Source organism: Tetrahymena thermophila, assembly GCF_000189635.1.
Source record: "Tetrahymena thermophila SB210 genomic scaffold scf_8253811, whole genome shotgun sequence".
NCBI classification, from domain to species: Eukaryota; Ciliophora; class Oligohymenophorea; order Hymenostomatida; family Tetrahymenidae; genus Tetrahymena; species Tetrahymena thermophila.
The window spans coordinates 446,525-472,351 of NW_002475923.1; the positions used below are offsets into that span (position 1 = coordinate 446,525).

General features: G+C 23.4%; 2 protein-coding genes across 2 annotated transcripts; both read right to left on the minus strand. All coding sequences in view use genetic code 6, as the record gives it.

Moving 5' to 3' along the window:
- Positions 1-390: 390 nt before the first annotated feature.
- On the minus strand, positions 391-12,081 carry TTHERM_00527360 (transmembrane protein, putative; the record flags this gene model as incomplete). The annotated part of the gene is made up of 13 exons (XM_001028141.2): positions 391-3,444; positions 3,638-5,107; positions 5,177-5,210; positions 5,266-5,289; positions 5,414-5,491; positions 5,640-6,012; positions 6,106-6,408; positions 6,661-7,181; positions 7,260-7,754; positions 7,869-10,824; positions 10,905-11,061; positions 11,219-11,386; positions 11,473-12,081. The coding sequence occupies 13 exons, from the start codon at positions 12,079-12,081 to the stop codon at positions 391-393; spliced, it is 10,242 nt and encodes a 3,413-aa protein (XP_001028141.2).
- Positions 12,082-14,024: 1,943 nt separating this feature from the next.
- On the minus strand, positions 14,025-25,745 carry TTHERM_00527380 (transmembrane protein, putative; the record flags this gene model as incomplete). Its single annotated transcript, XM_001028143.2, has 7 exons — positions 14,025-16,255; positions 16,314-16,872; positions 17,040-18,314; positions 18,480-21,606; positions 21,634-21,667; positions 21,830-24,569; positions 25,005-25,745. The coding sequence occupies 7 exons, from the start codon at positions 25,743-25,745 to the stop codon at positions 14,025-14,027; spliced, it is 10,707 nt and encodes a 3,568-aa protein (XP_001028143.2).
- Positions 25,746-25,827: the final 82 nt, after the last annotated feature.

The following is a 25,827-nucleotide window of genomic DNA, read 5'->3' on the forward strand; positions in this document are numbered from 1 at the left end:
TATAACTATTTATTTCCTTTTATGTTTTCTACCTTTATTTTTCCACCCTTTAAGTCTTGAAGCAAGATTTTAAGATTGATTATTTTTATGAATTATATTAAATTATAAAAGACTAGTAAACAAAAAATTTATTTCCATTTACTTTAAGCTACAAAAATATTTAATGATAAATTTGTTTAATTTAGCAAAAATAGTCAAAAATTTTTTAATTTAATAAAAAAATGAAAAGGTTTATGATTATATATTTAGAAGATAATTGAAATCATACTTTTTACTAATTAACTTAAAAAAAAATACTTTTTATTATATTGAAATAGATTAAATTTAATTATATGGAATAGATATTTTAAAAGTATGCTATAATTTTAATAAATTTATAAATGGCGATAATCATTAAGAATCGCTTTTAACCAATTTAGCTATCTAATTAATACCTACTAACTTTTCTGATTCTTTTGGAATGTTTGCATTTGCAGTTGTACTAGTTTTAAAATTATTATCGTTTATTTCTTAGGATGAGAGATTATCTAACATTTATTATTATTATTCGTTTTTATCGTATTTTTCAAGATTGTTGATTTAATTTTAAGACTTTTTCATAGATTCTTCACCTACTTAATAAATTTCACATGAATCTAAACTTTCATCTTATTTTATAATTTTTTCTTCTTTTGAGGATTTGAAATCAGAATTCTCTAAATTAGAAAAATTAAAAACCTCGATAGGTTTCTATTAATTAGGAAGGTTAGTAAATAGAGGTATTTATTATATTTGGTTGTTTATTTTTAGATCTTAAAATGTTTTTTCTGTATAAAAACTTTCATTGTGATCATACTCATTTTACCTTCTAAAAGAATCATCTTTTAAGGTTTTAGATTTTATGTATTAACCAGGGCTCATTATAACTGACATTTAAGTTTAGCAATAATTTTATAGTGGAATGTTACATTTAATTTATTCTTAATTTGCTATGGAAAAAAATGATTTTTATTTTACAAAACTTTTTATCTTTTCTTATTGACTATTATCACTTTTAGGTGTTTCTTAAATTTCATTTTACAATATTTTTGGTATTTCTTATTCTCTCAAAGAAAATTTTTTACCTTTTATTCTGTTATTGATAATTGTTTTTTGTATATAGTTTTTCTTTTGAGATCTAGGGGTTTGATTCTGTTTACAATTAAGTTTATCAACAGACTTTTGAGAGAGAAAGTTACTGCAGCTTTGAAAGCTATTTGAACTTTAATTTACACTTTATGGGACTTTATAAACACTATTATTGCTAAAAACATTTGTTGAGGCTAGCTTTTTATTTTCACATTAATGAATATCTGAATCAGAGTCAGAATTTTTAGCACTTTATGAGTTTTGTTATATTTATTTAAACATTTTATTTATTTTTTATGTTGGAGAATCTTAATTTAAAATTAGACCATTCATATTATAAATACTCACCATCTATTTATTGAATTAAAATTTAGGATAGTTGTGATCTAAAGGTTCTTGCATTGATAATTCCATTTAAGAAAAGCTGCTATTTTACGAAACTCCACATCCTTTACCTTTACTTGCTTAAATTAACGAATTAAAATAATAATCATTGCTTGTCTAATCAATTTGATGAAGCTTTTTTGCTGTGCTTATATTCTACTTAAGATTGTTATAATAAATAAGGTTGTTATTGAGAGAACTTTACTCATTTTATAAATTATTTTGTGATATAGAAGAAATTATTGATTTATAATCTTTAAGCATTTCTTTTTTATTCATGACATGCTTAGAGAGAGTTTGCCATAGAAGCAATATTTTAAATGAATTTTACTTCTGTAGGTTTATGCAATTAAAAAACTTGGGGAAGATTCTTTTTAACACCAATAAAAGCTTCTAAATAAATGATCTATGGTTTTAGCTATACTATACTATAATACCTGAGAAATATGTTTTAAAGAGCCTTAAAACATACAAGGAATTCATAATAACAATAATGGAAAAGCAAATATAAGTTACTGATTCAAAAGGACTTGAAATAGATATCAGAATGATAACAATTGTGAAATTGCAAACTAGATGTGCCATTAAATCAAGCTGATTAAATTCATACATAACGTAAGGCTTTACTCTCAAGTGAATAAAAATATAGATCATGATTAAAACTAATGATATCAATAATTTATTAAATAAGTATGAGTGAAGTAGAGTATTTGATACTATTATTAATGCCTTAAGTTGAAGCTTTAATATTTCCCAGTAATAGGCATTTTATTTATAATCATAAAACAGAAAACTAAAGGATTTAAGCAGTGAAATTCTTAAAGGATTCTTTATAATGCGTCGGATACGCAATAAGTAAACCAAAGGAATTACTAAAACTAGGATAAAAAATAGAGGAAGAACAAAGTAATAAGAAATCTTTTTATAGCTGCTTTCATCACAAGAAAATTGCAAATCAGCTAAAGAGTAAGAACCTTTATCAAAAGTTACACAAGTTATTGTTTTTGTTATTTAACTAAGTAAGCCTGGGAAAGTATAAATTAAAACCATTTTTATAGCCATTGAACAAAAAGAAAGATAGTACTTTAATTATTTTTGCTAAGACTTATTTAACAAATAATGCAAAAAACAAAAGAATGTTCCTGCTAATCCCAAAAATATAACGAATATGATAAGCCAAATAATTCTTGCAAATACAATCTAAATACCAAATAGTTATATGATGCAGTCAACTGAGTAATAAACATTTAGAACAGGATCACCACCTACTTATAGTATGCTAAAAATAGAAGGAATTTAAAGCTGGGAACCATTCAGCACAATAAGAAAAATTTAAACATAGTGCATCAAGATTTTACTCAAAATTGAGTTTCTTTCAAACTATGCACTCTTTCCGAATCTTATAATTCCTAAAATTTTCAAATACTGTGCTTGAATTTTCTTAGTTGCACAGCTCATATTTTGTTTCATTAAAAACAATAAATATGAAACAGTTAAAATTAAAAATCCAATAAACATTCCAATTTATATTCCGTATAGTTTACAACTACTACAATAAACACCAGAAACTCTTGCATATCTGCTTCCCCATATTTTACCTTCGATATCACAGGAGCTACACAGAGGACCAACATATCCCTATTTACAGTATTTAATAGAAGTAGATTCTTCTGCTCTACAATTATCTTAATACTATTCACAAAAATATACTACATCAGACTCATCGTTTTGCCTCCAATATCCATTTTTTAATTTCATGATATCTCCAATGCAAGATTTAGCAAAAGGAGGACATATCTTACACTAATTAGTTTCTAGTACATCTAATTATGGTTAAGTAAATGAGTATTTTCCTTCTGGGCAAGGTTCACATATACTTATTTCGTTCTATTTAGAATATATTTCTCCTTTCTTGCAAAGCCTAGAAATAATAGTTATTTGTGTATTTAGTTGCTTTTTGTTAAAAATATTTAAATATTAATAAAAAAATTTATTTATGCAATTAAACTAAAAAAAACTTTTATTCCAAATTTTTGATTTTTAGAAAAAATGAGTAAAAAAGGGGAGGGAAATATTTATTATAGATATTTAAAATTTATTTAGAAATTAATTTTTAAAAAGTTAAATAAAAAAATACTAATTTTACTTTATTCGTTATATTAATTTTTTAATTTTATTTGTCTAAAACAAGGAATGGAAAAAGCTGCTTGGTACTAATTGTGATCTACTCCTTTGATAAAGGTTAAGAAACAATTGTTGCATTTAAGGAATATGTTCTTGAGCCTTAGCTAATATATAACTAATAATTAGGAATAAATATGTTATCTGCCTAAATTTCTAAAGAATATGATAATAGTTTATCTACGCTTTCTATACTTTTCTTTGATAAATCTTACAGGTAAACATTTTAATCTTCATAATCTATGAATTTAATCTAGATATCCTTCAAGCTATCTCCACTTCTGAAATTTTCTACAGTTAATTAAGGAGTATATTACTCATTTCTATATACTCTAATTTCTTTTGGATAGAATGCTATGTTATTACCATAAAAATTAGCTGTATTATTCTAAAATTGGATTGATTTTTAAACTAAATGTTTCATATAAAATAATGGAATAACATTAGCTGAAATAATTCTAATGGCGCCTCCAATTTAAGCATAATTATTAATAAATTAGCAGCTTTTAATATCCATATCAGCATTGTTTATAAAGAGAGCTCCAGCAAAGTTATTTGGTGAACTATTATTTAAAAATTTACTATTTGTTATATTTGACTAAGATTAAGAATTTAAGATATCATAAAAGTCTTGATCGTTTTAAATTGTAATAGCTCCACCAGACGTATTATTAGCACTATTAGAAATAAATTCAGATTCATTTATAATAAATTACTGGATATTATCTAGTAATAAGAATGACTTTTGTGAGAAATTTGGATAATTTTCTATTAAATCTAAATTTTGAATTCTTAAATTGGTTATTTTAGAGATATAAAGTATAGAAACACTTAAATATATTGCTTATGATGTCACTAGCTTATTTTATAAAATATTAAAGTTTTATATATTAACTAGCATTGAGTTGATAATGTTTGTGCATAAATTAGTGTTATTCGTGTAAATTATTTGTTTCATTTCTAAGTAATTTTATATTTATAGCTGAATACACTAAGGATTTCTATATCTTAGAGACTGCTAGAATTATGTTATATTCAAATTATTAAAATTTGCTAGATTAGATTAAATGTTCATTAGAGAAGAATCAAATTTGGTATCTTTAAATAAAATTTAAATTAGTGCAACATTTTTACAAACTAATTTTAAAAAGGAACTAAATGGAATTTAATAGTCTAAAATGTCTACACTGGGTAAAATTAGGTAAGTTGCATTAATAATTTATAAGTTTTATAAAGTAAAATTCTAATTTCCCACTATCACTTCATTTTAAGGAAGGTTTAATACATCTCCTTACAAGAAAAAAGTATTTTAGGTATTTTAAACATAAAAATCCTAAATTTTAGCTATGATAACTCCATACGAATAGATTAAGTAGTTTTTATTAAAAAATGCTTTGTAAGTAACTATTTATTGGAGATTAAAAATGCTTACATTCTTAATAGATAAATTTTATATATTCTGAAAAGTGAATAGATTAAATGTGCTTAAATTCATATTTCTTACTGTTATATTTTAGATAATCAGTGAATTAATCTACCTAAATGATAATAATTTTAGAAAATCTGTATTGATGTTCTATACAGTTATATTACTTATCACTACTTGGTTAATATTCTCTATGTGAAATAAAAATGTTCTGGGGTAAATACATGTAGCATTATCAATTAATAAATTAGATATTTTTAGCATCCCTATCTGATTGAAAGAAATAAATGATTAAGTTTAATTATAATATAAAACCCAGCTTTATTAAGGAGAAAACGATGGAAATATGAGTGTTCCATTTGGTTTAGGTGGTAATTATGTAGTACTAATATTCTAATAACTAAATATATAATTTTAAAAAGATATATCATCAATAGTTGATAGGCTTATATTTTAAATATTAATCTAAAATTATTAATTTGATTTGATAAATCGAATGCTCTATAAATTAAGACGACTTTTATTTGCAACAGTTATTTACTTAATGACTGAACTATTACCATACTGTTAAGAAAATGAGTTAGTTTTGTTAAAATTTGTAGATTATGATTAAAATTAGCTATCTATTAAAAATGTTAGATTGTAAAAGACTAAGCTTGAACCTTGTCTTTAATTTAACTTTGTGTTTTGGTTGAGTGATATTGTAGAGTTCATCTTGTTTTCTGAATAAATCAAAATCTAATTATCTTATGTATTTGTTAAGCTAGAAAATATGTCTAAACTCTAAGGCTTTATTGATTCTTAAACCTTGATTTTAATTGTCATGGGAGTGTATTTTTGGATGCTCTTGTAGTTGGTTTGTAATATAGATAAATATAAATTTTTGATATAATTATAGTTTTTAGTTGTATATTCTAAATTAAATGATAGTAAACAGTCATAAGTTCGAGATTAACTTATTATACTATTGCTTTAACTATTGTCTTATTGGAATAAATTTAAAATACTTGCTTTTTCTTAATTAGATAAAGTAGCTTGAGCCGTCACTTATTGCTTGATTTCATATAGTTCAGATCTTTAGCAATTAGGCTCAGGAAATTATGCTAAATACAAATTTCTTAATCGTTGTGATTAGTCTATTTTAGTTATATCAATAGGCAATTAGAGTCTAGTGAATCCTTACTAAGATTATAAGTATAGTTCTAAATTCAAAATAGGAGAGTCTTCGCTTGATCTATCAATTGTGAAGTGATACAAATGAGGGTAAGTAAAACAAATATTATGAGAGATAAAATAAAAAGGATAAACATCTTAAAGAATATATATAAGTATTTCTGTTTGAGCCTAGACATATAGAATATTCTAAGAGAGAATTTTAACATATTATATTTCAGACTAACAATAAATTTACATTATTTCAGTTTTTAATTTGAAGTCTTGGGCATAATAAACTTTTATGTATAGTGAAGAAAAAATAATATAGTACTATCCTGTATTGCTTATTAAAAATTTGTTTAAATTATTTGATAGCTAAGTCATGTTAATTTTATAAAACAGTGTACTAGGTTCTGGAGATGGATATATATCATCTGTATATGGTAAATAGTTCAATAGATAAATGAATTCATTAATTGAACTGAATACTAGCAATCTTTATCTTTCAGCATCAAATTCAATATCATTAAACTAAATATTAGGTAGACTAAATGTTTTGACTATCACCAATTTTGAATCTCCAGCAGAGTCTGTTTATGGAGTATATTATAAAAGCAAGATCTCACTTAAATTATTTAGTAAAACTATGAATTGGCTGTTGATTTGCATGCATGAAATTATGTTTCTTGTTGAAGTGTTATTGAGATCAAAGAACTGAATAATTTCGTAGTTTTCTGTAGTTGAAAATGGATCAGCTCTGTAATCTATAACTCCTATTTAACCACTTTCGAGAACAAGAAATACTTATTAATTAACTTCAGATCCCTAGAAATTTTTAAAACTTGTATACATATTAGCTGAAAATTTATTGACAATAATTTCATTCTAGTTTTTATAAAGATAATTTTCAATTATTTAAAAGTTTTATCTAATTTTGAAAATAGGTTTAATAATTTTGGTGCTTATTTAACAGGCATAGAGATTATTTTTTTGAGATAAAAAGTACATATTCCCATTAGAAAACCCTAATATTTATTTAAAAGAGGATAGGTTTACAGCATTTCCAACATTTTGTGCCTCTTAATTAAAAAATAAGAAATCGTTTCCAAGCGAGATAACTAATATAGCCTTATTATTTTCATCTGATTATTGATTGCTTGAGAAATACCCTTACTTACCATTTAACATCTACCAACTATTATTTGAATAATAGTTTTGTGTATAAACTTCTTACTGAATTTATATTCTTTTTTAAATTTCTGCTTTTTGTTTATCAACAATAAACAACTAACCTTTTTCTTAATTATAGAATGTAAACGAAGATTCTTATTATACGTAATTAGAATTATAAACTAAATTTTACAAGCTCCTCATTGTTAAATCCAAAAATTTATATTTAATTATTTCTTCTATACTCCATAGGTATACACCTGTACTATCACCTGAGAGTAACAACAAATCATTAACTACCAAGAGCTTGATGATTGGTTGCGCATGGTATCTAATTATGAATACGATTTATTTTTTTGAAATGCTATATGTATATATGTTGTTTAAAAAAGAAATAAAAAAAATATCTTGCTGATAATATAAAACTAGTGATAAGTTATCATACAACATAGGATTTTCTTATCCATTAGAGTTGACTAAATCTTCTAATAGTTCATGAAGACTGAATGATAAATACTCTTTTAGTGAGTTTACTTATGGGATATCATCCTCCTCATCGATATCATACTCATTTTAATTTTTGAATTAATTTGAGTTTTATTCTTCATCTTAATCATTTAATTAAAAATCATTTACTTCTGTTGAATTTACTTTCTATTTATTTTATGATGAATCATTTGCTATTGTTTCATTTATTTAACTCAAATCTATAAAGTGAATAACTGAGTCTACAGTTAAAATACTCATGATTTAATTTTTTGTATCTACATATTAAGTATAAATACTATACAGAACATCTGTTTTGTAAATTTAAATTGTACTAGCCTTTATGTCAGATACAGGAAGCTTAAAAAAGTAAGTAATAGAAGAAGAAACTGGTATTAATAAAATAAGATTTAATTATCTTATGATATTTGGATTAAAAAACTCTGGCTATGATTGGAATCTACGGTACTCTAATTCTTGAGTATTCATTTTGAGTATTATTATATCCATTTAATTTAATAGTATCAAAAAATTATCATTTGGGTCAACATACATTTAGCTAAAGTAAACAAATTAATTAAATTTTATCGAGTTCATTACAATATGAGATATAATCTCACCAGTTTTGAAACTAAATTTATATACTGATTGATAAATTTAAAAATAAAGATATTCATCATTGTAGTCAATCAATTTTTTAGATTTATCATTCTAATTTGCTAAAGATTAAGTCTCAATTATTACTTTACCTTGTACAAAATCAAAGCATATAAGGCTTTTGGTTTAAGGAAGCCAAAATAGTAAATAGTTCTTTTTAGCAATCAATCCCATACATAAAATTTAGCTTCTTTTGAAACTGTACATAAAATCAAATTACTAACCATCCTCGCTAACTTTGTAAGCAGAGACAATTGAGTTTTGTTAAAGTTAAATAAAAATACTGGTCACTTCATCGTAGTAATATCCACTAAAAAGATCTTATTCAGGCTAAGATACATAATCACCGAAATAACTAAACTAGATGTCATATGTTTGAAAAAAATTTATTTCTTTCTTTGTGTTGAGAAAAAATGATTTAAATTTTTTGTATGAAGACTTCATTATTATTAATTGTTTATGAGGAAGATAAGTAAAATGATCTACCTTTCTGTTGTATGAGAAATCACCTTAGTCTAAAAAATTATATTTTATCAAAAATGGAGATTTATAAAGAGGAAATAAGTAAGATTCTTTTAAACCACCATTTTTACATATTAATTCATTAAGCAAAAATCCTATGCTCATACAGGAAATTTAACTATAAAAATAAAGTTAAAAATTGTCAAATTCATCTTCTCGAGAGTAAAGATAAGTAGAGCTGAGTCCTTTAATAGCAATTATATCAGCTTTTAGAAGTTTAATTCCTTCATTTTAATCAAATGATTCTTATCTCTTTAAAATATTTATACCATTTATATAAACTTTTGATGCTATCCTATTTTGAAGAGTAAATTCAACTCCTTATAAATTAACAATACAAATAAGTTAACCATCTGATTTTACATAAAGAAAATTTTAAATAGTTCCTGAGTCATCTGTAGCAAGCTCATCATCTGTTGGATAAATAACTTCTTTTTTACCTATACAAGACATTATTTGTTCCTACTAAAAATCCAAAATTAAATCTTGCTCATCATCTTTATACCAACTGAAAAGAACGATTTCAGTATCAGTTAGAACTATTAAAAGGCTTTAATAGCTATATCTTTACATTATAATAAAATTTTAAACAGATAATTATTTTTTTAACTTATAAGAGAACGTTTAGTTAGAGTTATCTAGTCTTTGAAAATAGAAAGTTGAATTAAAGTAACTGCCTATTAATTAAGTTGATGGTGAAAGTGTTAATAAAGTTTAATTTTAAATTAGTTAATCTTGAATAACTATCTTAGTTTTTTCTGTTTAGGTTTCAATATCATAAGTGTATATCAAATTAGTATTATAAATCAAAGCTATTTTCTAGTTTTCAATATAAATAGAGTTATAATTTATATAGAACTACTTTAATTCATCAGGCTCTTAGTTACTTTAATCAAATTATAGAAAAGTAAATAAAGCATTTTAGTTAGTTTAATCAATCATTATAATTGTTAGATATTTATAGTTGGAAGATAACAAAATCCTGAAAGAATTAGGTTATGTTATACCCTATATATCATACATCTAAGATTGATATATCAAGTTCAATGAAATAGAATCTATTATTTAAAATATCTAAGTATACCAAAGAATAACTATCTGGAGTTATTATATGTAGCTACTGTCTAATACAGCTCCTAAATCATTTCTCAGTCTTACAACTGACTAAGAGTAGCTTTTATTTCCTTATAAATAAATTGCTTTGATATTAAAACTTTCAATTATAATTAAAAATTTAAAAACTCTTTTCATTTCAGTGTTTTCCAAATCTTAAACTTTTATGATAAAATGGCTACCTACTACTTTACTTTGATTGATTACATTAACGTATCCTATTTAATTAATAATTTCATATGTAGGAAAAGACAAAAAATTTTTTAAGATATCTGCTTTGCTTATTGTATTATTCATTGTTTGATTTTATTATGTATTATTATATGATAAGAGGTTTATTACTAAGACTTCTTATTAATTCACTACAATTAGCTCAGGAAACTTGTATATAATATCATGTAGGAAAATCCCAGAAAAATCCCACAAACTTTAGCTTATAAGAGTATTTGAAAAGTCAAATTAATTAGGAACTTGTTATTAATCTTATTATTAAGATGCCTGTTTCAAACAATAGACTTACATCAATCCTTAACTAACTATATAAAATAAGCATCCATCAGTAAAATAGTATGACTGAACTATATATTCAGTTCTATTAAAAATAAGATTAAAATTTTTCCATCCTAATTTTAAATCAAATACAAATAACGTGGAATAGATCTGACTGTATGTTATCAATATATTTTCTTTACTAAAATATTACTTAGAACTGGTTGAAATTATTTAAAATTAAGATGGTAGTAAGGACATATTTAGAGCTTAGCAAGAAGAGAAAGATATGTTTCTAATTTTTTGATCTAATAAACTCCAATAACAATAATATTGTTCGCTGCCAAAAATATAAAAATTGGTGTCTTCAACTACAAAAATATCAAAAAATATAGAAATATTAGGGATTAATTAACTAAATTTATCACTTGAAATTTAGATATCAGTATTGTTTTGATTTATTTAAGTAGAGTTTAAGAAATATAAAACTTAAGTAGTTACTTCATAACAAAATTATAATTGTTTTACTTCCAAGTAACGGTATAACTTACCTGCAGGAAGACTTATAGTTTAAGTAGAATTATTATTGATGTCCAATACTTTAATAAAAGTTTATCCTATAGTTGGAATTCTTCCACTTTACCAATTTAGTAAAATTGAGCCAAGATAATTAATAAAAACAGCCTTCCCTTAAAACTAATAAATATTAAGTTAAAACATTAATAAAAAATAATGTAATAATTAATTAATATATAAATAAATAAATGAATGAATGAAGTTACCTAATATTATATTGTACCTAATAAAGAATCTCTTTTATACTTTACAATTATGTTTTATCCATAGCTACAATAGAAATAAGCTTGATCACTATTAACAAAACCACATGAATTGATTAGCATGTTGGGTAATATATTTTTTCCCTCAAAAAGCAAATTGAGTTATGGGTAGTTATATGTCTATATTTTGTATTAAGTAAATAAATATAATCTTTAATTTACTTCATCTACCAAGCTATTCAAGTAAAATTAGTCTTCGTTATTTAACTAATTATTTATAACAGGACATGTAATTAAATCATCGTAACAAATTTGTTACTCATTTAATTTGTTTTAGTTATTATCTTAATCATCATTTATTCCTTTTTAGGTATTGCTTTATCCTTTACAAACCTTGTCCTTCAATAATATGCTTAGATATCTCTCAAAAACTAAATCTTCCTGTCCTTAGTATATACATTAGTTATTGGTTAATAAAAAGTTATCATTACATTTAGAACATAATGCTATATCATCCTAACACTACGCACAGTCTTAAACAGAGCATTTTTCACAAATATTCAGAAAATAATTTATTCTTTTTCCTTCTCCACATTTAGGAGAGCACACCATTTTTACTAAATCATAATAATAGTTTTTAGCACACTTAGTACAATGCTAGTTAATTAAATTAAATTAATCGTATGTGCATTATGAACAACTTTGATCACATTAACTACACTAATAATCTGAATTTAAATATTAGTTGTCACCACATTTAACTAAAAATGGCGAGTCATCGCGAGATTAGGCATTAATAAATAAATTTTTGCTAGATAAAAAAGCGAAAATAAAAATGAACTTGGCAGAAACTGTATTTTACATCACCTTATTTATATTAACTTACTATTTGATTGTTTTTAATTATCTAAAAAGAGTTTACTTTAATTAAACTATACAATTAAAAGAAAACAAGAAAATGCTTTTTAATAATTAATAGAGAAAACATTTGTTTTATGATAAATGCTAACTAAACATGAAAATTATAAATGAAATAATTAATACTGAACAAATAATATTACCAAATAAAAGTAAGGGATGATCATTTTTAAATACAGTCATCAGTAATTACATAATAAATATTTTCTCACTGTAAATATTTTTGTAAAAATAGAAAACTAATTTAACAAATTTTATTACTTTTAAATTTATTTTAAATAATTTGTAAAAAATAAAATTATTATTTAAAATGATCAATAAAATCATAAATTAGTAAAAGAATTTAGATTTTATTAAATGTGGAGAATAAAAATTAATTACATTAATTAAATTACAAATTAGACTTCCCTCTTTCATAAAATAATCATACTTACTTAGATAAATACTATTTTAATGAATGTAATACTTGTTTTTCTTAAGTAACATTAGCCTGTTCTATTTTTCGTTCTATTTCAAAAAATTCTATCCTCTAACATCAAAATTAAAAAGTATATAAATATTAACACAATGAACAATTTTTTTCTTAAGCCTTAATATGAGCTGAGGTTAAATTTCTTTAATTGTATATTAAATACTTTTAATATTCTTATTTAATTTTATGAACAACTTAAATCACCAAATGTTAAAAAATTATCATGATTGTTTATTGAAACCATATACTTTTATTATTATTTTTTTTTCTAACTATAAAATAATTAAATTTCTCATAATCATTTGAAATATATTGATTATTAATTTTTATCTATAGAGAGATCTTAAATTATTTAGTTATTGAAATGTGTTAAGATACTACTAAAAATTTGAAATTTGTGCTTTTGAAAAATATGTTTAATATTTCTTGTTGCTTTTGCTAATTTAATTAAGGAAAAATATAATTTTAATCTAAAATAGCTTCTAAGAAAATTAGTAACTTGAAAAATTGACATAAAATAAAATAATAATTATTAATTACCAAAAGAGAATAGCTTATGTTTTAATTTTAAAAAAATTTTATTCTTATTTAATAAAAATAATAAATATTCATTTTTATAAATATTAAAATTTATAAATATGATTAATTAAAAAATAAAAAGAAAAACAATATATCTACAATTAATATTTATTATATATCAATAAATACCAAGTAAAAAATAAAAAATTTTATTTCCTTTGAAAGTAAATTTTATTCAAAAAATATTAAAATTAATTAAAATAAAATAATTTAATTTACTATTTATTAAATAATAAATATATTTAATAAAGAAGAAAAATGAAATTATAACTAATTCAAGCAAAAATAAAGTAAATTAAAAAGAAAATTTTTGTTTACTTTTTATTTAAAATTAAAAATTCTGAGTTAATCATTCCTATTTGAGCTTAAAAAACAAAATAAAAGGTTTTATATTTATATAAATTTTAATATTGTAATTGAAATTTAAAATTTCAACATGAAAGTTTTATTGAATTTAAAAGTAATTAATAAATTTATTAACCATTTTATATATTTTTAATCATAAAAATCAATAAATTGAGGTAAAATTTTAATTCAATTTAATAGAAGAAACTAAATGTAAAATTTTTAAATAGATGCTTATTATTCATATTTAATCTATCACTTTTTCATTTAGTTTTTGAATGCTATAAACTTAATTTGAAGAAATAGGCAAATTATGAATCTAAATATTCGTAGATCTTTCAATAGTGTAAGAATCCATTGTGATTTTATTTAAATCTACATCGTTTTCGTCTTTTTCTTAGCTATATTAATCTTCGATTTGCACTGATCCTTAATTTTATTTATTTATTTTTTCTTAATCTTTTTACTAATTCTGTTAGGTTTCGATTTATAAAAATTATTAATCTTTATTTAATTGTTATTAAAAAAATGGTGAAGGAGCATCACTATTATAAAAAAATAATTTAGAGTCTTACTCAACATTTTCTTAAGGAGTAACTAAACTACTCCAGAAATGTTATTAAATCTATGGTAATTCTAATAATTTTAACTAAATTTATTATTATATCTAAGACTTTACCATATTTGGTTCATTTTATAAATTTAATATTTTACTACTATCTTGAAATTAGGAATTAGATTAAAAACTGTCTTTTTGCAAACATTTAGATGGCATCTACTTTAATGAAAAATTTTTTTTTTTCTTTCTATTTATTTTTATTTGATTTTAGATATAACTTGTTGAAGGATTTATTTTAAAATTAAAAGAGTTATTATTATAAGTTTCGTTAGAATTCATGTTGCTTTTGTAGCTTAGCATGCTATTATTCACAGACAAGTTTCTTCCTGCAGCAATACTTAATAGCTTGCTAGGACTTGTTAAATCAATTTAGGAATCTTAATCAATATTCATTTTAATAATAGATTTTTCAAATGTGGGGTCCTGATTATCTATAACGAAATTAACGCGAGATTGAGTCTCAGTATGCAATCTTAAATTATGGAAATTATTTTATTAACCTATATCTTCTATGATTCTGATCTTTTTGATACCATTTTATTTATCTCCAATTTTTAGTAAACCTTTCTAACTATGAGGAGTACTATGCTGCTCATTACTTTTTAAAAATAAAAACTTATTATCTTATATATCAGAAGTTTAACATTTTTAAATTTTAATTTTATCTAAGTTTTATTTTATTTCAGAATATGAACTTGCAGCACTATGAGAAACTAATTCTTCCTTTTTTTGCTAAATATGTAAGGACAATTTATGCCATAACAAAAGAATTTTAAAAGAATATTCTTTTTAGACTTAAACCCAAGAAAAGAAATAAGGAATGTATTTGCTAGTAAAAAATAAAATATGCTCAAGAAGATTTCTGTTCTTAGGATTTAGTGGTATTTTATATCCATGAAAGTAGTGTGACACGAGACTTATAACAAAAAATAAATTAGATATTACAATAATCAGAATGGAGAGATATATTTGCCATTCAACATCAGTAGTTAAATTTATCATGATAGAAATTAAAGTTAAGGAGCAAACTAAATGCGATTAAAATTCTAGTTAATTAAATTCTTAATTCTCATAAGGCTTTACTTTCTATTAAATCTGCATATATATAATTAAAACAATTAAAACTAACAAAAACTTAGTTAAGTGTAGTTCATGGTACATAGTTATTAAAATTATTTATATCCCCTTAAATCCTAGCTTTAAAATCTCCCAGTAATAAGCGTTAGGTTTGTAACCATAAAATAGAAATCCGAAAGACTTTAGTATCCGTATATCCTAATTCATTCTTGTGTAAATTCTTTTAGCTCTCCAAAAGAAAAATAAAGGTAAAGCTACTATAAATGCAAGTAATGGTATTATCATTACCCTTTGATAGTGTATAAATTGAGGTTCACTACAATCAAATTACAAATCTGAAAGACAATATGTCTTTGTGCCATATTTGATGCAGGTAAGCACCTTCACCAACTAGTTAAGAATACTTGGAAATGAGTATATAAGGACTATCTTAGAAGCCATGTGAAAGTAAGGAATATACTAGCTTATTTCTCTCGACTTAGACTTTGCTGTTAAATATTAGAAGATAAACAAACTGTTTGATGCAATTAGGATACAAAAAGTAAAAAAAAAGACCCAAATAATCCTCAAAAATACAATTTAAACATTGTACATAGATAGCATACAATCTAGAGAGTAAAAAACATTTATCACAGGATCTCCACTAAATTACAAAACTCTCAAAGCATTAGGAATCTAGAAGCGTTAACTACTTGTTACAATTATAAGTAAAATTTAAATGTAGCTCATTAAAATTTTGGAAATCACTGAACTCCTTTCAAATTAAGAACTTTTACCTGTTTATAAAGACAATAAATATAATTCTAGTCAGCAAAAATAAAGCTAAAACTTTACCCATACTGATGATTCTCATTTTTTTCAAAAATATTACTGTTATTTTCTTTACTGTACAAGTTTAACTTTGTTTAACAATAAAGATGAAATAAACCAAAGAGAGTAAAACAAATAACACTAAAACCACTATATGCTATGTTCCTTAATCGCATTTAGAACAAACACCTTCAAACTATCGAGCATATTTATTTCCCCATAAAATACCTTTATTGTCGCAAGAACTACATAGAGGTCCAATATAACCCTAAGAGCAATATTATTAGGAATGCTTGTCTTCAGCCAAACAATTTTAGGAATTATAATGGCACTAGTATATTTCTTCACTGTATTGATCTTCTTTCCAAAAACCATTTTTTATATTTACTTAATCTAGCTAGCATGATACAGCTTCCTAAGGGCAAACCTTACAGATATTTGATTAGCTTTCATTTTTTAATGGATAATTAAAAGAATATTTTCCTTCGGGGCACTACTCGCAAAAGAATATACCATTTATTTTAGAATATATCTCTCCTCTTATACACTACCTAGCAAATATAGTAATTTCAGCTTTTAAGATCTATTTATTAAATAAAAATAATAAATGATTAATAATAACTTACAAAAATTAAATAAAAATAAATTTAAAAATATTTTGCTATTAAAAATTTTTAGATTTCATTTCAAATAACGAAATGTCATTTCTAAATTTTTTCATTCAAAATTAAAATAATAATATGACTTTACCTCTTTTGTTATAAAAGCTGGTTCTGATGAATTTAATTTTTTTACAAAATAAAATTCAGCTTATGAGTAGAGAACTAATTTTCCTCTTGAATTTGGTTCTATAGCCAAAGATGCATTTACTGTAATAGAATTTTATGCTTGTGGATGTAGAAGCGAAAAAGTCAGTACAGATGTATTTGGTGAAGCATCTTATTGGTAGCTGATTACTTGATATTATTTTATTTCTTAAGCAATTTCTTAAGAAATTAAGGAATTTGAGTTTGGAAAGACAACAGCATTACCTTCGTTATCTAAGTATTGTAAATGTATTAATGGCAAATAGCTTCCACTTCTAAAATCAAAAACTTCCTTATTTTCTAAAAGCTAATTAACTTCTTTATTTAAAAATATTAGTTTCTGAGGAGAAAATCCAATATTTTGACCATAAATATATGCTTAATTATTAATAAAAGTATTGTTTGAAATGTTAGACATAAAATCATGATATTATTCTGGAGGGATAACAGTTGATTTAATTCTAATAGCGCCTCCAATTTAAGCTTTGTTTTCAATAAAAGTAGAATTTTATATTTTTAAGTTTGTATCTTAAATAAAGAGAGCTCCCCCTGAGCCCTAAGGAGCTTAATTATTTATAAATGTGCAATTATTTATGTTAAAGGAATTTTCTTAATTGTTGTATAATTCAAGAAAGGAAATCTATTGAGTAACTTTGATTACACCACCCGATGATAAATTAGATAAATTATTTACAAATTCACTATTTAAGAAAATAATTTCAAATATATTTTTAAGTATAAACAGCGATGAACGCTCATCAGATAATATGTTATTATAGAACTTAGATTCATTTAAAATAATTTATTGAGATTCTAGAATGTTAAAAATACCTCTTTATGCATCTTAAGTATATTTATTATACTTGGTTATGATTTAAGTAGCTTAAAAATGTTTTATCCCATATAAATCAATAAAAATATTTGTATTATTTATTATTTACAAATTTTGTAAATATACATTTGAACTTTAGATTAATATTTATAAGTATTTCGGCTAAACCCAGTTATTAGAAGTTATAAACAAATCTGTAATTTCAACATTTTAGCTACCCAATTGCATTAGAAAACCTTAAAATAAACTGTTTTATACTTCCATATTTAAAAAATGAATAGTTTCTGATTCGATTCTGAAGATCTGCAAGTTCTACATTTAGCTAACAAACTCAATATCACCATTTTTATTATTTACTTGCTTTTATGACTGTTTATTATCAATTATCTTAAAATTATTAAAAATAATTTATTTATTAGCTTTGATTAAAGTTTAATCTTAAGATTTATGCATATTTGTATAAATAAAAAACAAATTTTTATTAGACTCTAGCAATATTTGTTCAAAAAATTAAGTAAATATTCCTTTAGTAATAAAAATGTAAGCATTTACGCTTGGTTATTTTATCATAAAATGTCTTATTGTTAAATTTCTAATTTCTAAATATTCTATTTTTTCTATTTCAGCAAGATTGAAACTTTCAAGCTGGATATTTTCTATTAAAACATCAGAAATAATAAGCTTATCAACATCTCTAATAACTAGAATCTGCAAATAAGAACCATATATTTCTCTGATTTACAAGTTTTTAATTTCAGCCTCTTTAGATTCTTCAATAGTTATTAAGTTGATTTTATCATTTTCACAAGTTACATTTTAGAAAGAAATGTTATTAATCTATACGAATTAAGCTTTTTTAATATAGATAAAAGAATTCGTTTGAGGTGATTCTTAATCTGATTGCTATTCAGTCTAGTTACTAGATAGAGCATGAAAGTTTATAAATTAAGCTTAGTTTACATAAAAAATTTCAGTTATGTTAAAATAAACTATACTGAATCCTTCTGTACTTCCTATAAATTGTATTTCATTAAAAGACAATGTTGTTTTATCATACACAAAAAGGATTTAGTTGGAGATTAGAATATCATCTGATTGTTATTATTAAGATTAGTTGTTCTAATCTTCAAATATAAAAGTTACATTCAGTACTCTGATGCACATTCCATTTAAATTACCCAGAGCTGTTTTGTTATCAATTAATAATTGTCCTTTTTGTTTATTCTTAGATGATATAACAACAGACTCATAATTTATTAAATTTGCATCCTTTTTTGAAGAATTTAGTTTGTTTATATAATTAGGATCATCAGATGGTAAGTTTATTTTCAAATGGGTAATTTAGTAATTAAGCGAGCTTAACTGATTGAAAAAGTTAATTGATGAAACCAATTTTTATATTATTTGCTTATTTTGTGCAGTATAAAATAAGTCAAACTATAGAATACAATCAGAATTTTGCTTATTTTTTTCATTAAAAACTCCAGTTTTAAAAGTTTGGCAATCTATTTTCGAGGGGTCAACTTCAAACTGAGCAATCGTATATCCTTTACCAGAGAGGATGTGAAGTTTAATTGATATTATTTTTCTTGGATATTACTATAAATAGCTTTACTCAGAGAATACTATTTATGGCATTGAAAAAGGAAGTCTAAATAAAACAAACGATTATGATAGATGAATTACTGAAATAATAACTTCAGTATCTGAGGCTATCATTAAAAGATCATTTCCTATCATATCAACTTACTTTATAAGACTATAACCTAAAACCTATCTAATCTTTGTTCTTAGCTGCATATTTTTAGCAATATAAACATCTATTGCCCAATCTGAGAAAACTATATAGTATTATGAGTCTTGAGTTATATAAAATTGATTATTAACATAAGATGGCAAAGAATATTAAGGAAAGGTAATAGAAAAAGCAGATGCTTCTGTTAAGTTTGCATATGAAGCCAAATAAAATGAAGAGCTACTAAAAGAGAGTATGAATATTCTTTAGTAATAGTCATCATAATAAAAAGTATCAAATTTTAAATTAAAATCTAAATAGAATACTTTTATCAAAAAATCAGTCTGATTTTACTGGCTTTGCTTTAAAAATATAATTTCATTTTTATTTGTTATAATGGTATAAATATTTGGAGCTATTTAATAGTTCTAAGTGATAAGCATTAGAGAATCTTTCTAAATCTTGTTATTTAAAGGAATTGAATAGATTTTCTTTGTCATCATATCAAATGTTTAAATGCTATTATTTTCAAAATCTAAAAAATTGATAAATGGATGTGATTCATAGTATTCTTGATTTATATTACTTAATAGAAGAACCTAGGGATTGAATTTAATTATTAGCTTGAATTGAGAAGATCCTATACTGATTGAAACAAAAGAGTATAAATGAGTTAGAAAGTAAGCTGTTTAATTATATTATGCAATCATTTGGGTAAGAATACTTGGAACTTCAATTGTTTTAATCAATTCAAGATTTCTGTTAAAAACTAGTAAGCTATATCCTTGTTTTACAAATAAAAATTGCTCTCCTTATGTGCATGTTTAACTTTATTGTTCCCCTTTGCAATTGAAAGAAGGGAATTAAATTCTTCGACTAGGGTTTTCATATCTTTACCTTGTATATTTTGTGTCATAAAAATAATTTACAAACAAAACATCTAGCTTTAACTGTATCCTCTTTAACACATCTCCACTATAGCTGTTGACTAAAAAAAGCTAATTAGATTGGTAATCAAAATAAGAAAATGTGCTATCCTTTCCTTATTTTTCATTAATATATGCAATAAAGTTATTTGAAATAACTCTACTTGCAATTCGTGTTTGAAGATAGCAGTATTTAATGATATTTTCTAAACTCCAAAAATAGAAAGTCTGCTAATTATATCCCACAATTAACTATTAATTGACAATCATTATTTTTTTTAATTTTGATGGAGAATTTCGAGCTATATATATGCATCTTTTCTTAGATATTGAATAAACATACAGGTTATTAGAAAAAGCTATAATTATTATATCTTATGAATAAACCATTTCTAAAATAATCTTATCGCTCCTAAGGGTTTATTCATCATCTTCTTCTGGAGCCTTGACAATATCTTCAAGAAGTTCAGTTAAGTTAAACTAATCTTGTGTATGTTCTTCATGTAAATAAAATAATGTCTATTTTTTATCATCATCAAGGTTGATGTCGTTTTGATTTTCATTACGTCTTTCAAGAGGACTATTGATGGGAGGTTTTTGTTAACTCCTTAAAATTAGATTCTTTTGATAATACTATTGCTAATTACTACAATATGATGCCACAAAGTCAAAATTTATTATTTGCAGCATGCTATTTTGAGTAACTACTGCAATTTTCAGTAATGAGTAATCTACTTTTATGTTATAAATATTATATTGTAAATTTACAACTGAAATTGTGTAATTGTCTGTTTCCCACATTTTATCAACTCCAGCACAAAATTTTAGAATATATAAGCTACTTTAGCTCAATGGAGATAAAATAAAGGTAGAATACTACTCCAGAAAGAACACTTAGAATGTATCCATGTATTCTTAAAATCTAACATAATCGAAAAAAATCATATCTGTATTAAGTATTATTATATCCATTTGATTAAAGAGAATAATTTATTTGTCATTATCTCTAACAAAAATGCTGTAAAAAAATAAATTTTGATTATACTGTGAAGGTGTGAATTCAATTTGATTTTCTAACCCTGTTTTATAGTTAAATTTATATACAAACCACCCAATCTATATGTAAAAATGCTAACTATTTTAATGAATTAAGGAACTCTCCTTTAACAATGCATTTTTATGAAAAAATTTAGTGGTAAATACAAATTTGCATTTATTATAATCGAAATATCTAAGTATACCATTATTCGGATTATGAAATAGAATACCATTTTGATCTTAAAAAACTGATATTAAGTTATAATTATCATTAAATAAACCTAAAATCTCTATAGGCTCACCATTTATATCAAATTAAATTATCAATTTGATATTGTCTTTACCTACAAGAATGAGTTTATTCAAATTTTGATCATAATAGTATCCATTGAAGCTATCTTGTTTGATTAAATCAATTTTATGGTCTTCATTCTTATTGAAAGCACCTCTATTAAAATTTTAAGTTTTCTATTGATCATCTGGAATATTCATATCTCTCTTTTTGGCTTCTTCTTCTTCCTCTTCTTCAGATTCACTTTCACTATGCTGTAAATCTGAATCATCAATTATACCAACATCTATCTAATATTTTTCTATATCACTATTTGTATAGTTTATTTCATCATGTTAGTTATTAATATTTACTTTTCTCACTATTACTTTTTCATTCAATTTAAATATCAGCAAATTATTTTCAGGCAAATGAACTACATCATTAATTATTTATTCAAATTTCAATTCATTCTTTAAAATTTATTTCTAGAGAGGAAACTTATATGCTTTTCCATTAAACTATTAGCAAACAAGTTCTCTATCACTCAAATACTTTACTTTATCACAAATATATTATGTAAAAAAGAACTGTTAGTACATATTATTAATATTTTCAAACAAATAAGTTCCTAAATTACAGATAACTGCAATAACATCTATGTCTTGATTTACAGCAATGCCTTAAGCATTTTAGTCTTTCTTAAAATAAAAAAAATCTATGTTTTACACATTCAATTTTAAGGATATTTTTTATAATTTGACAGCATCTGATGATTTATCAAATATGCATATTTGTTACTGATTTGTTATCAAAAAATCATAATTCTAATTTTTATTTTTGCTTGAATCTAATTTTTTTTCTCCTTCGCATGCAAATTTTTTAGGAATATTTTGTTATTCCTTTAGTAAATCATGGACAAAAACATAATCTTGAAAGTATAAATACAAAAGTACTTTATTTTGCTAACCTCTATAAGAACTAAATTAAATACTTTGGTCTTAAATGTTGTAATTTAATTCTCTTTTAAACAAAGTTTAATTTTAATAAGAAAATAAGAATACAGTATTTTATTTGGTGTAAGCTATCACCTTTTATTCAGGCACAATTTAAACATATTTGATACTTTGTTTCTTTTCTTTGAAAATTCCTTTTTTAATTTTAAAATCAACAAAATTTAACCATCTGTATGAGTATTCATTATCAATATTCATCTTTATCATAGTGAATTCTTCTTCGTTCAGCACAAAATCAATGTAATCTTTATCTTTGTAGAAACCTATTTATTAAACACTACTTTAGTCTATTTATAATAGCAAAGTGAAAGCATACTTTTAAGTCTTATCATAAAGTGTTACAGCATAAGTATCTTATCTTATTTTTTATTTCTTTGTTTTAGTAAAAGTATAGTTTGGATATAGATCACGGATATCATATTTAAATATAGTTATGTATTAAACAAGTTCTATAGCAATTAAGCCAGTTTAATGAAACAGAAATAGCATATCTTGTTCTTAAATATACTCACAATCAATAACAAAACCTCCTGATTGATCTAATCTGCTAATCATTATTTATTTTTGAATATTGTATTTATATTAAGCTCGTATCAAATATTTTTGAATGACAAGCTTAGTTTCTTTTTCCTTTTATAAAGTATATTCAAATAAAGGGGAATCCAAAGTTGTATAATCTGTTAACCCAATTTACTTTTCAATGAAAAAAAAATTAGATTTTATAAACCTTGAAATATCTTAGTCATGTCTATTTATCGAGTTATCATTTAAACTTGTATTTTCAATGTAATAGGCTTGATTTGTCATATTTATTAAGATTATTTCTTAAACATTTACTATTAATATTAAACTACTGCAGTGTAATTTATCTTAAGGATTTAAAACACATGTTTAAAGATTTGTTCTATCAACAAAATTAATACCTAAAAATTAGGTATTTAAACCAGATATACCTATACTGTAGGATTCCTCTATTAATTTTAAATTATATGATGAGAAAACTTTGCAAACTTAGTATTTTTATATTACTCCATTACTTTGTAAAATAATCAGATAGTTATCATATATTTGTATGCCAGAAATATTTCCTGGGAACTCATAAACAATCTAAAAATTATCCAATAAACTAAATATCATAATTTTCTACGATTAGCGAGATTATAAAATATACAAATCAGCTTAGTTTTACCATTAAAATAGCTATGAAAAAAAGGAATATTGCTAGAAAGTAGGTATATTCAAATCTTAACAACTATTAATTTATATCGAAGTAATATTTTAAAAGTTCCAAATACAAAGCTAAAATTTCAAATATCCTGCTAAAATATACTTTTCGTTTTAAACATGTAAGATATTCTAAATATATCCACAAGTTTGAATCGTATAATTTTAAGAAACAAGAAGTACATCCTCCTTTTAATTTTTATCTTCGTAATTGAAAATAAAAAGTCTATTTACAGCTATACTACCAGTATATAAAAATAAATAGCTACCTCTACCTATAAATGCATTCATAAAATTATCCCTAACAATACTGAAAGTTGTATTAGTTTTTAAGTCAAATAGACTAATTCCATTATTAGAACCTAAAATGGCACAAATTTTACCTTATTCCCAATCCTACATATAGTCTCCTGAAAAAAACGAATCTTCAAACTTTTATTTTAAAACAAAAAATTTTGTTATTTAATTTACTACTATCATTTTATTTGTTTTTAAATAAAACAATTCATTTTTAATTGAAAATGTTTTATTTTTTAAAATAAGGAAATAGTTTATTCATAATAAGGCATAATGATTTTAGTTAAGCAATTTTAATATTTTTGTCAAGAAATACTTGCTATCAAAGTATTATTTAGTTTAATGTTAGCTTTTTTAAAAAAAGAAAAAACTCAAAAATCGTTTACTAATCATAATTTAAATTTTCTTTAAAGTTTTCTATCAAGCTAATAGCATAAAAGTAAATATTAATTAGTGTAGATATCTTAAAGCATTAATTAGTTCAGTATAATACCAAAATATTTGTTAAAATTACTTACTGAAAATTATTAAAATATGTTAATAGTTAAAAATAAAAATTGATTAATATACTTTGTAAACTAAATTTATAGCTAGTGTTTCTCTGTCAATTTAAATAATGCTACTTTGATTCATTGTACAGAATAAAAATTAATTGATTTCTAGTAATGCTCCGCAGGAAGGAATAATTTCCCTTCTTTAAAATTATTTTTCTTTAATCAAGACTAATTCTGGAAAGCTGTATTTTTACACAGAATTAGTTGTGAATATATAAATGGAGTTTCCTTCCTGATCTAAAAAGTACATTTAATATTTTTAATCTTGATTGTATAGCGAGTTCTAAAGTATTGGACAATTTTGAACTTCTGAAAAGCAATTACCATTTGAATTTTAGCCTTAAAATTCTTAGCACTCCTGACTGTTTTCATAATAATTTAAAATCTATCTTTCTTATATGATAAGTTGTTCCTGATTTGGTATACATTAAGATCCTTACTTGATGTAGGATTAATTGCATAAATCACATTAATTAACGTCAGAATTACAATTAGAACAATGTTCAATTTTGCATAATTCACAAATCTTTGCTATTTTATTTAGCCTCATCCCTTCTTTACATTATCCTACACATTTTTAATTTAAGTAATCATAGAAAAAATTGTTTTTGCACTTCACACAATACACTTATTCTACTTAATAGCCTTACATATATAAATCATTATTTTAATCATGAGAAATTTCTTGTAGTGCCCCATAGCAAATTTCGCAATTCGATGGACAAGCCTTACACTCTCCTTAGATATTTTAATACATTTACAATTCGCATTAAATATTACCAGCTGCTGAAAATGATTTTAGAAAATACTATAAAAACTATATCAATAAAATTGTTCTG